Source organism: Naegleria lovaniensis (assembly GCF_003324165.1).
Source record: "Naegleria lovaniensis strain ATCC 30569 chromosome Unknown tig023, whole genome shotgun sequence".
Taxonomy (NCBI): domain Eukaryota; phylum Heterolobosea; class Eutetramitea; order Acrasida; family Naegleriidae; genus Naegleria; species Naegleria lovaniensis.
In genome coordinates this window covers 455,257-469,881 of record NW_025407845.1, presented here as the reverse complement: position 1 = coordinate 469,881, position 14,625 = coordinate 455,257, and the positions used below count along the sequence as shown (strand labels likewise).

Sequence of the window (14,625 nt, the reverse complement as noted above, 5' to 3'; positions counted from 1 at the left end):
TGATACTACAAAGCCAAATTCAAAAAAAAGAAATTAATTCTTAAACTCCCAATAACACACAGATAACCTTTCTGAAATGCATTTCACACGCCATGTTCGTGCCATTGGTGGTGCGACTTTTGTTTTTGAACAACAGCAATCCAACTCTGCATCCCTCGATGTATCTCAAAGCATTGCCATTGGTTGTGATCCAGTCTTGTGCCCCAAAGATCACGTTCAAGATTATGGCATTTTCAAAACTCAACGTCTTCAAGCTCCTTCCTTGTTGAGCGAGTCAGATTTGGAGCATGTGGACATTTGGCTGCTCACCCATGGTCATGACGATCATTTGGATGAATTTGGTTTGGAAAAGATTCTCAAAGGAAAACAAAGCTCTATTATTGTGGCTCATCCTGGAGTTGAGAAGTTACTGACCAAAGCTTTGAAACAAACGTCGACGTCTTTTGGCGATCGACAAGTGCATTGGCTCTCTCCTCAACAAGAAGTGGAATTTGAAGATTTGAATGGTTTTCATGTCAAGATTCGTGCGGTTCATGCCTTTCATGGAAAGTCTAAATTCTTTGGTTCAATACTTCCAAGAGGTAATGGAAATGGTTATTTAGTCGAGTTGAAGGAAGTCTATGGAAAGAACAGTCATACACCCAGTTCTTCCAATCAAGACGTGATAACAAGCTCGAATTCTTCCACTCGATTCTATGTCACGGGAGATCATGTTTTCAATGAAGAAAATATTCTTCAAGATACCAATGAACTCTTTTCAGCTCCTTTGGATTTCATCATTACGAATGGAGGTGAAGCCACTGTCGAAAGAATTCCATATGGCATTGGCTCTTTGTTGCATTTAGTAATGGGACCCATAACGAATGGTGAAACACATATTCGAGCCATGCATGAACGTATTCGTCCAAAACAAACGTTCGTGGTGCATCATGGAACTTTTCAACACTATCCGCAAACTTACACGAGAGAAACCTTTGAAGTGTCGAGTGGAATTAAGGTCTTGTTTGCAGGAGATGATGTAGAGGTTTGATCATGGAAGGATGAATCTTTCATTTGAAAACGATTGAAATTCTCCAGAGGTCAATCGTTTGAAGGTTGTTTTGATACTATAAATTTTCCATAATTGTCTAAACAGAAATATAAAGGAAATTTCCTTCTTAATTGTCTGTTCCATCGCTCAGCTGGATTCGAATGGGAGGCTGCACATGTTTCATCTTCAACTTTGCTCTTTGAAATCTTGAGAAATAACAATTGTTCTTACATTACCAGTTGAGAGCCTTTCATGGCTATTTTTGTGGTCTAAGGAAAAAAAGATTCATCGCTTGAGCAACAGCGAGGTTCGGAATCAAGATTCCCTTTCATATTGTCATTATCTGTTGTAAATAACTCATCATTGCATTTCAATTGATATCTCTTTGGGAGAATCATCATTTCCAAAGATTTATCTCTCTCTTAAGAGCACCATAACAACAACAAATCATTTGTAACATATAACATCATCATAAAATGGGAAGCGCAGTGTCCCAAAGCTCTCAAACATCGGTTCGTACCAAGAGGAAACGTCCAAAACAACGAAGGAAGAAAGATGTAGGTTTCGGAACGTTTTTAAAAACAATTATTGATTGAGGTTGAAATTTTTAATATTCATCAATTAATGATGATCGTTACCTCTCAATCAGCTTCAAAAAACATTAGAAGAAATTTATGGGGATATTCTCACGAAAGAGGAAATCACTCAGTACTATAATTTATATTCATCTCCGAAATTAATTGAGGAATGCTTTTTTGATTTTGAGACGTTGTATGAAAAATTGCTTGATGAAAATGGAGAGGTTCGGAAATTGAAAGTCAATCTTGCAGTGATCAATATTCAAAAGTGGACAGAAAGCAAACTCAAAACCATGGTGGTGTCCAATGTATTGAGGGTGAAAGAAGGAGAAACACTTGGATTTGGTCTAGTACATGTAGCTGTGCTGTTAGGTCAACATATCGTACATTGGTTCGATGATGGACTCGTCCATTTAACGCCCATCAAATCTGCCAATCCCAACGTAGCTATAGAACTTGGAGAATTGGATATTGAGGAAAAGTGTGACCAGGACAAAATCAAACAATTTTGCTACGTGATTTCAGAGTACAACACTAAAATGGTGTACAATAATAGAAGTTGCAACTGTCATCATTTCGTAAGAGACTGCATTAATGCCCTGGATCTGGAGTTTTCATCTATCATGAAAGGTCAATTAGGATCCTACTTGCGAAGGGTAAGAAATGGAAAGTTGATCAATGAGAGAGAGTTCAAAAATCCTATCACAAGCGAGAAAATAGTCTTCACGTCGCATAGACATCTTGATGAATATGTTTCACACCTTCTCTCGAAACACCCCAAGTTCAAAGAGGAGCATCCCTATGATTACCGATTACTAAAAGCATTTGACCGAGGTTATTGGATGGGCCATTTACGAGATCGACATGAGAATGCAAAACCAGAGAATGAAGATGCAACGCCTGTTTGGAATGAAATGTTTCTTCCTCTATTTCGTGTAGATCCAACGATGCATACTCATGGCGGCAACGATAAAAAGATGGTCGAGTTTGAATTAGACGAAATTGATAACGATCACTCGAAGCGAGAGCATTATTATTCGGTAGTGGCATGTCCCTTTGGAGACCCTGCTCATACTGGTTGTTTTTTACCCTTAGATTAAATTATTCCTCACCGAATCAAAACCATTGGATCAGTTTGTTTACTTTCGAAATAACAGCATGTTTTTAACAAGAGGAAGAATTGGAGAACGTCTATGTTTGTTTACTCTTCAACTCATACTCTCCACACTCGTCAATAGTTGCTAATTCCATAATTATGGGGAAGATCTCAAAAAGAATTGTTTGTTCTTTTCAACAAATTGTTCAAAGTTCAACATGCTGGGGAATGACTTTCTAACTTTTTCAACTTCTTCCTTCTCATTCTCTGCTTGATAATAGCCATACTGACTAAAATAATGGAACATGTCATTCATCTCATTTCCCATTTGCTTTCTAACAACTTCTTCATCCAAAGCCACATATTGAGTTGGAACCTTCAACACCTTGGAACAAATTTCAGCCATTTCTTGGAAAGTCACAAAATCTCCAGCTGCGATAATATTATGTTTGTTGTACTGCTCTGGATGTTGGAACACTTGAGAGACAACAATTCCCATATCATCCACTGAAAAGATTGGCAACTTTCGTGTTGGGCTCACTCCCGAATAGATGGCTGCGCTCTGCTTGTCCTGATTCAACTTGAACATCATGAATGGAATATTCTCAGCATAGAATGGTGGATACACAAAGGTAGTGAACGGAATGGCACTCTTTCTTGCTTCCTGTTCCACACGATTCTTGTTAGTGAAATGAGGAACATGATACTTGCCATGAGTGGCTTTCTCAACATCATCCAAAGAGCTGAAAACAAAATGCTGAACCTTATTCTGAACTGCAGCCTCAATCATGTTGACTCCGTGTTCAAATTCTTGATTATTGTCCACTCCCCAAGTGGGAGTAGTTACACCAAAAACTCCATAAGCTCCATTAAAAGCTTGAACAAGATCATTCTTGTTACTTAAATCACATGAAACCATCTCGACACCTTGTTGAGCCCATTCTTTTGCCTTTGATGAGGTTGTATCTCTACTGAGACCTCTAATCTTCCATTCTCCGCTCTTAGTGTTACTAAGCAAATGCTTAATGACACTCCCTCCTTGTTTACCAGTAGCTCCTACGACGACAATCAATTTACTCATTGTTGATGTTCCAAGACGATTGCTGTTATCAAATGATGTTTTTTTAAACTTGTTTCGATTGATCTTTTGTCGTTTCTGGCCTATTTTGTAGTTTTAAAATGGGCGACTGGTGCGTGAGCATAAATTTGTGCGAATGGTTTACAAAGTTCAGAGTGCGTATTAATTCAACGCTAACAAAAGACGAAAGTGAATAGGACAGAATTTATTCATTTCAAACGCTTGTCATAACACTGCTCTCTATGTGCTCACCAACATAAACACAGCCCTAAAACATCTTTTTAAGCAGCTTTCTTCATTTGGAGTTGGGAATTCCCAACCGAAAAAGCCTAACAATCTGAGACAAATCGAATCATAACAATCGAAAGATCTAGTTAAGAAAAAATGTGTGGATACTTGTCTCACCCTCGAACTGTGCAACAATATGAACCGTTAATAGTCATGGATTGTTCGAGGTTGGCTCAAACTCCCGACATGTGTTTTGAATTTTTGAAATATTTACAGCCAAGAGATCTCTTTTCGTGCATGAAGTCCTGTCGCTTATTCAACGAATTGATCCATAGTCTTAAACTCCTTCAACCATTTGCTTCCGGAGGTCTTGATATTTGTGAAAGAAATTTCGAGAAGTATGAATATTCTTGTTTGTCTTTGCTCAATAACTTTCACCAGTCTTTTTCTCAGGATCAGTTGTTTAAGATCTTGCAACAAGCTCTCCGACATTCACGCGTAGATGTCATGTACACCGTGTTTGGTTTTTTAGATGTCACAAGTTTTGATATTTGTACTTTTCTAACTTCGAGAGAATTTCATTGCTCGCTCCATCATGAAACCACACTTGATACAGTGCCACTATTCATGCAACATCCCAAAGTGCAAGACGTACTCTCTGAAATTGTTGAATATTTAGTCTCTGAAGGAAAATTTACTCTTCTGGATACCATTCTTCCAGATCTGGACCTATCACAATATTTTCATGACATTGTCGATGCATCGCCCACGATTTTAGCAGATCACCCTTCTCTGTTATTTCAATTTTGGAAGAAGAGAAGAGAAAGACGAGTGATTGTGAACAACTTTGCCTCAATTTTTAGTTATTTTCAATGTTCCAATTATGATGTGGCACTTGACTTGTTGGAACGAATGAACAAGAAGGAACGACAAGCACAAAGAGATTGGGTGTCAAATCAATGCAATGAGTTTCACCTGGCCCTATTTCGTCGACACAATCTCTTTCATGAATATGGATTGGACATTCTTAATACACATCTTGAATGTCATCATCACAACATAGTCCTCAAATGCCTCAAAGCAAATCCTGAATTTATATCCAATGAGATGGACTTGCAACGATTCAGTCTTGATCTCATCGAATATGGACAATATTACTTGTTAGCTGACTTGATCAAAGTTCTGAAGACGAAAGCCATTACAGCCATTGCAACCTCACCACGAAATTATTTAAGGTTTCTCTTTAAGCATTGCCTTCCACTGGGATCCAAAACCAATTATTTAGGAAGACGTGATTCCAAGCTTCATGATCGACGTTGTCCCAAAAGAACAACAGTGACATGCTCCAACGTTATCACTATTACAGCTCTGGAGTGATTATTCAAACTGTACAAAAGTTTGCCAAATTGTATCAGGAAAGACAGGTGAATAAGGAACAAGATGATCAAGAGGAATATGATAGCCAAGAAGACAACTTCGAGCAAGCTGAACAAGTGTTAAGTGAAATTCATTGCGAAAAATGGTCTAAACGACAATATTGGCCACGAAGGACTCGAAGAAATTACTGGAACCAATATTGGTGAACGTCTTTGCTGTTAGACCACATGAAGTAATGAGCTGTCAGATGATTTTCAACCATTCATTCACGAGTATAGACTAGACTTTATCAAACACCAATGACAGCCATGATCACTACACTTATGCATACTAAAATCCATCCACTCCAAACTCCTCCAAATTTGGAACTCTCACTCAAAGCTCTCGATCGATCAGGTCGATTCGTAGAATTATTAGGCTTGCTACTACCCATTGGTTTTGAAGGAATGGGTGAAGGAAGTGGTTGTTGTTTACCCGTGACACTCAATGCAATGACTTCTGTATATTGATTCCAAGTCGAATTGTATGGAATGGCCATAAATTCAACACCAAAATAGGTACAATTATTGTTGGAACCGTCTTTCACAATGGTCAAGTTTTGTTTGGTCATGAGTGAGTATGCACTAATGGAATTACAATTAATATCACTGGCTTTGAGTTGTCCATTTGAAACCATATCCAAATCAAGTAACAATGTAATTCTTGAATGATATACGGGTTGAGTAATCATGACAGTGATATAAACTTCTTGAGAGAGTGAAAGTACTGAAAATCTTTCAAATAATACTTTTGGAGGAGCTATGAGAGTTGGTGAAAGTTGAACCACGTCATTTTCAACACCATTCACAAATCCCTTGACACCTGTCAGGACTTGCCATCCATTTCGATTCAATTTCTTAATAAGTGGCACATATTTCATAAATAAATCTCGATTGGGTTCATACGCAGCTGGAATAGACCAAAATGGATTAGAACTAGCATCTCCTGAGAATGCACTTGGATAAATTCCATAAAATGTCACGTATTGCATATATTGTTCCATAATGTCTCTTGTCAACAAGGTATAATCAATATTCATTAAATATCCATATGGTTTCTGATTAAAATTCGATCTTGAAAAACACAATGTTTCATCCACATATGGTACAAACTTTCCTCCAGAAACCCATTTCATTTCTTGTCCTGTGTAATCAAATAAATCACTTCCCCAAGAAACTCCCAACGAAGAAGCCCCATTCGTCATAAAGTATCTTCCAATCGAATGTAAGAAATCTCCAATGTTTTTAGAAAAGTAATACGTTGCAAAAATTTGAACCACTCCTACTAATTGTGGTCGAGTGGCGTCAAATGATAAAATTGGTTGTAAAACAGCTTTCACATGATCAGGAGTGTAATCGAGGAGATAGGCATTGGCTGGGAATGAATCTAAATATTCACCGCTTAGATTGAAATTGGAGCTTAATGGATTGGTATGATCGCTCATGACATTTGAATTCCAAGAATTATCTGCCTTACTGATGTAATTACTTGGAAGAGAGTCATCTGGTTTGACATTTGGCAACGGAGTTAAATCGAATAAGGCACACTTGACAGGACACCATGGCTTATTCTCACTCGTGTATCGATACAAGCCAGTATCAGGATCCTTAATTCCAGACACTAGTGTATATTGAGCTTGTGTTTTAATAGGTGAATTTGGATTTGCTGCTTGTGCTTTCAAATAATCAATGACTTGTGTGTAATTATTGGGATCTAGCGAAGTCGAGTTCAGCGAGACCCATGAAGAGAAAGGTTCTGTTAAATATCGAAATACTTTGATTCCTTTTTGTTTTCCAAAATTGGCATGTCGTGGAGAACTTCCATAAGCTATTTCATGAACAGAGATTCCAAAATCTGTGATATTTGGAATGGGAGTAATGTCACTGAAAGCAACCCAAAGACCTTCCGATTCTGGAGAAATTCTTCGTTGATAGAATTGAGGGAATCTCGAATAGTATCCATATGCTGCACTTCTTGCTGGATATGGAAGAGGTGTTTTGACATTTCCAATGGTGGTCTCAGTCTTATCGAGTTTGTAGAGAACTAAATCAATCCAAGCCTTATTTGTAATGGCAGATGGCAGTTGTGAAATACCTAAATCAATGACGGCATAGAATAGTTTACAAACAGCATTGTATGAAAATCGAACAACTCTTGGAGAATCTAATGGAATTCCTAATCCCAATCCAACATTGTTGCTTGTCAAATTTGTTGACATTCCCCAAAATGGAGTGGATGAAGTATACTGATTGGTCGATATTCTTTGTGACATTCGATTAAACTCTTTTGGATAAAAATCAACAATTCCTCTCGAAGATCGAAGATAATCTCCCCATACCCAATCCAAATTCATATTACTCACAGGAATTGCAATATAGACCGAGAGAGCTCTATTCATAGAATTTCTCTTGCTTTCAACATCTACTCGAATGGAAATTGTTTTTGAAATGTCAACATCTGCCTTAAAGGTTGTATTGATGGAAAGATCTAATTCAGAAAGATAGGACTCTGTTCTGAAGGTATTAGCAGTGGTAATAACCTTACTTGGAGAGGGCATATATACATTGGATTCGTTAGATTTCAATTGCATGTCCTTGATAAAAACACCTCCATAAATTTGATTGCTGTCAGATGCCACCGTTTGACTGTCAATGGTGACACCAGCAATCATACCAGTGGACTTGTCAAATCTCAATGAGAGGTTATCCGAAGTGCTCAATGTATGAATAGCGCCCAAGGCAACTGAATTGGGAAATTTTGCCATCACCACTCGATCAAAGTTTTGAACCTGATCAGCTCCAATATTCAATTCAGAAATAACCAAATTAGAGAAATAGGCAGTTCCAGTATGTCCATTTCTAAACAATAAAACAGCATTCATACTCTTGACTGGCTTCTCGGGAATGATAAAACCATACTTGTAAGTCCAATTCGTCGTGCCAACGTCAAATGCCAAATTCTGTCCATATAAAGAAGTACCATCTTGATATCTCACATCAATGTAAAATGAATAATCAGAATCCTTATTTCCAGTAACTCCCTCTGCCTTACTCCATGCTGAAAAAAACACCACTTTCCTTGTGGATTGATTCAAAGTCACTGTTTGGGAGAGTCCATTATTAACTCCGACAAATTTCACAGCATTTCCACTCAGCACTCCACCCAAAGTCACTTCTTGAACATTGGAACCAGAATAGACCATAGCCCAATTCTGAAAAGGACTTGCATTCGGAATACTTTGTGTGAGTGTAAAGTTGGGATTTGCAAGAACGTTTTGAACCATGTATTGATTGTAAACAAGTTCGAGTGGTGTGAAAATTGTCAGAGAAGCTCCCACCATAGAAGAAACTATAAAGTTCGAATCATCGATGGATCATGTATGTTAAATGAGAACTCACTCGCTCGAACGTGTGAAAATTGATCATTTTGGCATGCTTACCTATGGACAGAGAGGCGAGAATCATCACAAGATTCAGGATGAGAATTCGGTACATTTTTTTGATGATGATGTAGTCGCTGTTGAGTGTATTGTGACGGTCATTTCATGTTGTTGTTGACGATGAACGTTTGTTGATTGGTGATTCCTCTCGATTTGGCAATTAGAAGAAACTCGCTTCACACAGTATCGCTTTTGTACAAAACGACCCAGTTGTCAACTGAAATTCTGCGAGAATTATGTGATACATCTTTTTCTCTATTTCCATTCTCAGTGTGATTTGTAGTTTGATCAGCCTTCCATTCCGTAAGAATGATTTCTCTCGGAAACAATTTTTTTTTTTGATTTCTCGATTTTCTTTTCCATTCAACAAGAAAGCAAACCATCATGAACCAATCAAAAAAATGCTCTCAAGATTGGTCCCCTGTTTCAATGGAAAGGCTTTATCCATCATGAAGAATTTGCCATCATCATTTCGGAAACATGTTGGGACAAAATCCAAGGATGGTGTAGGATGTAGTTTTGTACGATTTCATCATCATGTTGATCAAATTCGTTTATTCAACATGAAAAGAAATCCCGTGTTTGTTCATACGTGCTGGCATCATGAGGAAAATTGCAATTTTACCATGATGAATCGACAATATCACACAAGTATGAAAAATTATGAAACAAACAAAGAAGAGGAAACGGAAATGGAAATTTGTGTTAAAAATCTTGAGCTGTTGGAAAAGAAAGTCTCTGAAATTATTTCAAAAGAATTATCGAGCAGTCATCATGAAGACGTTAAGCTAACGATTCAACAAGCAAAGAAAATGATTGGAAGTGATGTGTTTACTCTCGTCTCCATGTTCAGTACCGTGTGTAGATCACAATCAGAAGGTGAAAATTTACCCTCTCTTCAATTTATGAAAGAGTATTTACGAGCAATCCGATTGTGTTTGAAATGTGGATTACGAGGATGGATTGAATTAAATACCACTGATGAATTTTTAACCTATCTTATTCGAGAAAGAGAACGATTGTCAGAAATTGATGATGAAACACCAACAGTTCCTCCATTTATAGTTGATATTATCCGTCATGAAGTGGTTGCCGGGAAAGACTCCAAGTATGCCAAAGCTGAAAATATTGACGAAGAAGAACCTGATTGGTTTTTTAATTATCTTCTCAACGCTTTCAAAACCTCTCCAATTCTCACTGCCTATGCCGAGAATATTAACATTTGTCAATTTATTCAGCAATATCTTGCGGACTATGTTTCCATGGGAATGCACGTTATTTCGAATAGTGATGACATGAGTCCTACAGAGACGGTCAAAATAGAAGCAGAATTCTTTGAAGCAGTGTTTTATTGGAGTTATTATATTTGCTCAATCAATTCATTTGTAATTGAAGAAAACTCCCTCGCTCACATGAAAAAGATATGTGACCAATTTGAGTATTGGAAGACCCAAAACAAGAACCACAAGTTCAGAGATCTCGAGACGGGCGTGACGATATCTCTAGATTCTTGCATGGATGTTGTGAGAGCAGTAATAGCACTCTGTGAAAGCAAACCTAAGGAGGCTGAGAAATACCTATTGAATGCAATTACGATTGATCCATCCAACATTCATGCGCAAGGTCTTTTGGCACGAGAATGCTACTTTGTCGCTCATCCTGAAAAACTTGAAAAATTAGCTGAAATTCAAACAGTCATTTCCAAACTTAATTCCATTATTGACTCTGTCCGTAATCGACAACTTGGAGGCGAAGTACCAGATCAAGAATTACCTCGCTTTTCTGCTGACACAAACATTAAGGCAAGCTTACTGTTGCATGCTGCCTCGCTGGTTCCAAAAGCAAACAAAGGTCATACGGAACTCATCAAAAAGTCAAGCTCCACATTTGACTTGTCAGATTTATACTGTAAAATTCCCTACAATATTGTGAATGCCTACAATAGAATTCGAGTACTATATAGTTTAGAAAAGTATGAAGAAACACTTCAAGCCATCAATGAAATTCTTCACGTAAAATTCAAACTCACCGAAGATCAATTGAGAGATATCATTATTATGCTGAATCTTTCTCTGATACAACTCAACAGGGCGGAAGAATCGATCAAACTCATAGAACCCTATATTAGAGGCATGCCCTATGATTTGGAATTGCGATATTCATGGCTTTTCACACATGAAACTCTTGCCCGGCAAGCAACCACACCACACACAAAGAAACAAGCCATTTCCAACTGTACGAACGAATATGAAAAACTTCTGACTGCCCTTAAACACTCAGCCTCTCCACAAAACCTTCAAGCTCATATTTCATTTATTCAAGGCAAATTACAACAACTGAATACAGAATGGAATGGAAACAAGTAGAGCCAAATCGGTAGAGCTGCAAATGTTGCAATGTTTCAGAATTAAATTTGGATTCAATTTACCTTTTGAATACAAATTGAAATCAAATGAGGCACTAAAATCAAATATGCGAGTATTGGACTTGTTTGAAACATTGTGGCACGTGATGATGGTGAAAGGTTATCTCTCAATAGACACACAAGGTGCTTTGTGATTAGACTTAAAAGCGAAATTATTGATCCTGTGCGCACATCAATGCATTTACTTCATGGAATGAACAATTGCCATTGAAATGAAAGCCAGAACATGCTCTCAACTGATGTGCGAATGTTTTTAGCGTAGTGTTGTCGAGAGACATCAACTAAAAACATCATCGATCAATTCGAAAATTATTAATTCCAACCAAAAAAAATAATTCCCTCCACCCATCATCTACGGTCAACCACCACAGAGCCTGAGAGAGAAGAGAGCCTCACTCTTGCTTTGATACAAATATTCTAACTCTTCATTTAACTTTAGAAGAAACACAACAGTAACTGTTAGCTCCTACGTCGATTGAATTCATTTTCAACCGTTTCAGAGGTAACAAGAACAATAACCCCGAACTATCCCGTTGAGCAGATTAGTCAATTTAAAACGCAAGCGTTTCAATTTGCTCTTACACCACGAATTATTGCTATAGTATCACAACTAATTTCATACAATCTAGACTAGCCTTGCAATATCAACATGGGTAATATTTCAAGCCAAAATCCCATCTTTGTCTCGGACAGAGATGACGAGCCAAAGCCGCCTACTACTCCATCATACCACCCCTCAGGTTCGCTATCTCCATCCACACAAAGTAGATCTAGAAGACCACATCGAGAAGAGCTAACGCCTGAAATGGTCGTGTTACAAAAAATAGAGTCTAGTAAGATACTGTCTGCTAAATTACAAAATTTGAACGACAGAGACAGATTGGTCCGTCAATTGTCGAATGAAACTGAACTCAAGAACAATTTTCTTAACCTAGACTTTGTTTTGCAGTATCTAGAAAAAGAAAACCTTAGAAAACAACAAGATGATTTTTCAAACATTGCAGCCATTCGGCAACGATATGCCAGACGTCAACCTAATTCTTTAGGTATTCCTGGAATTGTTGTGACGTCTGTTCCCAGAGATTCAGAAGCATCTGAGTCGACCGGAGATGCTGTTGACCACATTGAAGATGACGACTCTGAAATTCCTCCAAACATTCCTGAAAGAACTGAGAATCCATCGCTTGCTACCAGAGCCACAAATTTATATAGGGCAATGAGAAGATCTATTGGTAGATCTATTGGTTCAGAAGCATCCTCCAGTCATGATATTCTCCCAAACATTTATGGGCCATCAATTTTAGATCCTGTTTTTTCAACGCTTAATCATTCTTGTGATGACGGGTACAATGAAGAAATTCCAGAAGAAGAGATTCAAGAACATAACTTGTTAGATGAAATTACGTTTAAGGTTAAGCTCATCCTTGTTGATACTCTCAAGACTGACGCATCAAAGAATGTAAGACAAATTATTTCTCCCATTTTAGCCAAGATGGATAAACTACCTAATCATGGAATCTTCCACTCTTCGATATCAATTGGACCATGGATATTAGAATTCACGGATTGGTAAGTATTTCTTTCATCGTTTGATGAGGCCGTTCGTAACCGTATCCGTTGTATAATTACCTGAACAGTGGTTTGTGTATACCAAGAAAAATTACTTCCAAAATGGCTCTCCTTTCAATAGACATTGGAGAAGTGAAAGGTTGGACAGCCATAACAGAAGCTGTAAATAGAATTGCCCAAGTGGTGTGTAGATGGAATACTCAAGTCTCCTATTCAAGAAACAACGTGAGAAAGGAGTCCATCATTTTCTCAAGCCCTTCTTCTCAACTAGCTGTTGAAGGTCAACGAAGAATTTCAGACGCCTTTTACGGCTCCTCACTTCCATCGACGCCAGAGCACAGCACTCCAAGTAGTTTAAGTCCACCTCTAGGAGGAAGTGTTACGCTCACAGGTGTAGCCCAAAATTTTGTAGGATCCGCCTCATCGAACTCGTCTGCACTAAGCGCAAGACATAGTGATCGTTCTTCATGCTCCTACCAGCCAAACAAGCAGGAACAAAAAACTGTTGGAAACTGTCAAGATTTTGGTAAGTTGTTGGTTTTCACATAGAGCTGTAAATTCACACGTAATGAAACAGTTGACGAAGTCCTTGAAGCATTAGAGATCACACCTGTGTTTTCAGAGTCCATGCATCAATTTTTACTCAACCTTCGAAATAGAGGTGACAGCAATCTTACGATCAAGTTGGACGACCAATTTTTGGACAAGTTTGGTCTTAAAAACAACTCCTTTAATAATATTAAGGAAATGCTAGGCTCCAACAAAAAGACAGAGAAAACAAGTTCTTATCATGGAACCCCACCAATCACCAACGACAACTCGCGGAAGAGAAGCAAGAGTGACACTCCCAAGTTTTCAAACCCAGATCCTCTCTCTACCATTGAAATTCAAAACCACTGTATATCATTTCACACCCACGAACAGTTAGACCTATTTGTAAACTTACTGTTGCAGAAAGATCCTCAATTCCCTCGTACCAATCCTCAAACATATGACCTACTGAAAGCATTCGATCGTGCATTTTGGATCAAATACAAATCTGCCATTCTCTCCAAACCAAACAATCTTGCTAACAACAAGGTTTTACAACAAGAAACACAATTAGAAATGTTAACCACAGCTCCTCTAAACATGCAATCCAAAGCTGTTGAACTCGCCAACAATATCATGATATGGAATGGCTACGGTGAGCAACAACGAAGAAAACCAAATCATCAATGCATGGGCTGTCCCTTTGGTGATCCATTTTGTACGATGTCATTCATTCACATTGAGTAAATATTGAATTTATGGGCATTGATTTGCGTTCAGGTTTTTTATTGAACGATTTTTAGGCGTTTGAATATTCAGCAGCGTTCAATCAATTTATTGCATGCCATTTTTGTATTATCGTAGAAGGATAATTTTTTTGTTGAAAAAAATACACAACAACACCAAACCTCTCATCATCACAAAATGAACAAATTACCAAGAGTCTTTGTTTCCAACATTCCTTTCACCACTCAATGGCAAGCTCTCAAGAACCACTTCTCTCAAGTTGGTGCCGTTAAATTCGTTAAACTCTTTGAAGACCGTGAAACCAAGAAGCCAAGAGGTACTGGTGTTGTTACTTTTGAAAGCGCAGAGTCTGTTCAAAAGGCTATTGAAACCTTGAACGGAAGTGAACTTGAAGGAAGAAATATTGTAGTCAGAGAATATATTGAGAGAGAGCCAAAGTCTTTTACCTCTGAACAAGAGTAAATTTTGAACAAAATTTCTAGTGTGAT

The 14,625-nt window shown here is 37.9% G+C and overlaps 8 protein-coding genes across 8 annotated transcripts; 6 read left to right on the top strand and 2 right to left on the bottom strand.

The window, feature by feature from the left end:
* Positions 1-76: 76 nt before the first annotated feature.
* C9374_005264 (uncharacterized protein) lies at positions 77-1,030 on the top strand (the record flags this gene model as incomplete). The annotated part of the gene is made up of 1 exon (XM_044694995.1): positions 77-1,030. One exon carries the CDS (start codon positions 77-79, stop codon positions 1,028-1,030), a length of 954 nt encoding a protein of 317 aa, XP_044548363.1.
* Positions 1,031-1,506: 476 nt separating this feature from the next.
* On the top strand, positions 1,507-2,708 carry C9374_005263 (uncharacterized protein; the record flags this gene model as incomplete). The annotated part of the gene is made up of 2 exons (XM_044694994.1): positions 1,507-1,587; positions 1,680-2,708. 2 exons carry the CDS (start codon positions 1,507-1,509, stop codon positions 2,706-2,708), a joined length of 1,110 nt encoding a protein of 369 aa, XP_044548362.1.
* A 153-nt stretch (positions 2,709-2,861) lies between these two features.
* Positions 2,862-3,785, bottom strand: C9374_005262 (uncharacterized protein; the record flags this gene model as incomplete). Its single annotated transcript, XM_044694993.1, has 1 exon — positions 2,862-3,785. One exon carries the CDS (start codon positions 3,783-3,785, stop codon positions 2,862-2,864), a length of 924 nt encoding a protein of 307 aa, XP_044548361.1.
* Positions 3,786-4,166: 381 nt separating this feature from the next.
* C9374_005261 (uncharacterized protein) lies at positions 4,167-5,387 on the top strand (the record flags this gene model as incomplete). The annotated part of the gene is made up of 1 exon (XM_044694992.1): positions 4,167-5,387. The coding sequence occupies one exon, from the start codon at positions 4,167-4,169 to the stop codon at positions 5,385-5,387; it is 1,221 nt and encodes a 406-aa protein (XP_044548360.1).
* A 289-nt stretch (positions 5,388-5,676) lies between these two features.
* C9374_005260 (uncharacterized protein) lies at positions 5,677-8,920 on the bottom strand (the record flags this gene model as incomplete). The annotated part of the gene is made up of 2 exons (XM_044694991.1): positions 5,677-8,774; positions 8,866-8,920. The coding sequence occupies 2 exons, from the start codon at positions 8,918-8,920 to the stop codon at positions 5,677-5,679; spliced, it is 3,153 nt and encodes a 1,050-aa protein (XP_044548359.1).
* A 346-nt stretch (positions 8,921-9,266) lies between these two features.
* Positions 9,267-11,231, top strand: C9374_005259 (uncharacterized protein; the record flags this gene model as incomplete). The annotated part of the gene is made up of 1 exon (XM_044694989.1): positions 9,267-11,231. One exon carries the CDS (start codon positions 9,267-9,269, stop codon positions 11,229-11,231), a length of 1,965 nt encoding a protein of 654 aa, XP_044548358.1.
* A 708-nt stretch (positions 11,232-11,939) lies between these two features.
* On the top strand, positions 11,940-14,137 carry C9374_005258 (uncharacterized protein; the record flags this gene model as incomplete). The annotated part of the gene is made up of 3 exons (XM_044694988.1): positions 11,940-12,859; positions 12,928-13,385; positions 13,437-14,137. 3 exons carry the CDS (start codon positions 11,940-11,942, stop codon positions 14,135-14,137), a joined length of 2,079 nt encoding a protein of 692 aa, XP_044548357.1.
* A 177-nt stretch (positions 14,138-14,314) lies between these two features.
* C9374_005257 (uncharacterized protein) lies at positions 14,315-14,599 on the top strand (the record flags this gene model as incomplete). The annotated part of the gene is made up of 1 exon (XM_044694987.1): positions 14,315-14,599. The coding sequence occupies one exon, from the start codon at positions 14,315-14,317 to the stop codon at positions 14,597-14,599; it is 285 nt and encodes a 94-aa protein (XP_044548356.1).
* Between the last annotated feature and the right edge of the window lie 26 nt (positions 14,600-14,625).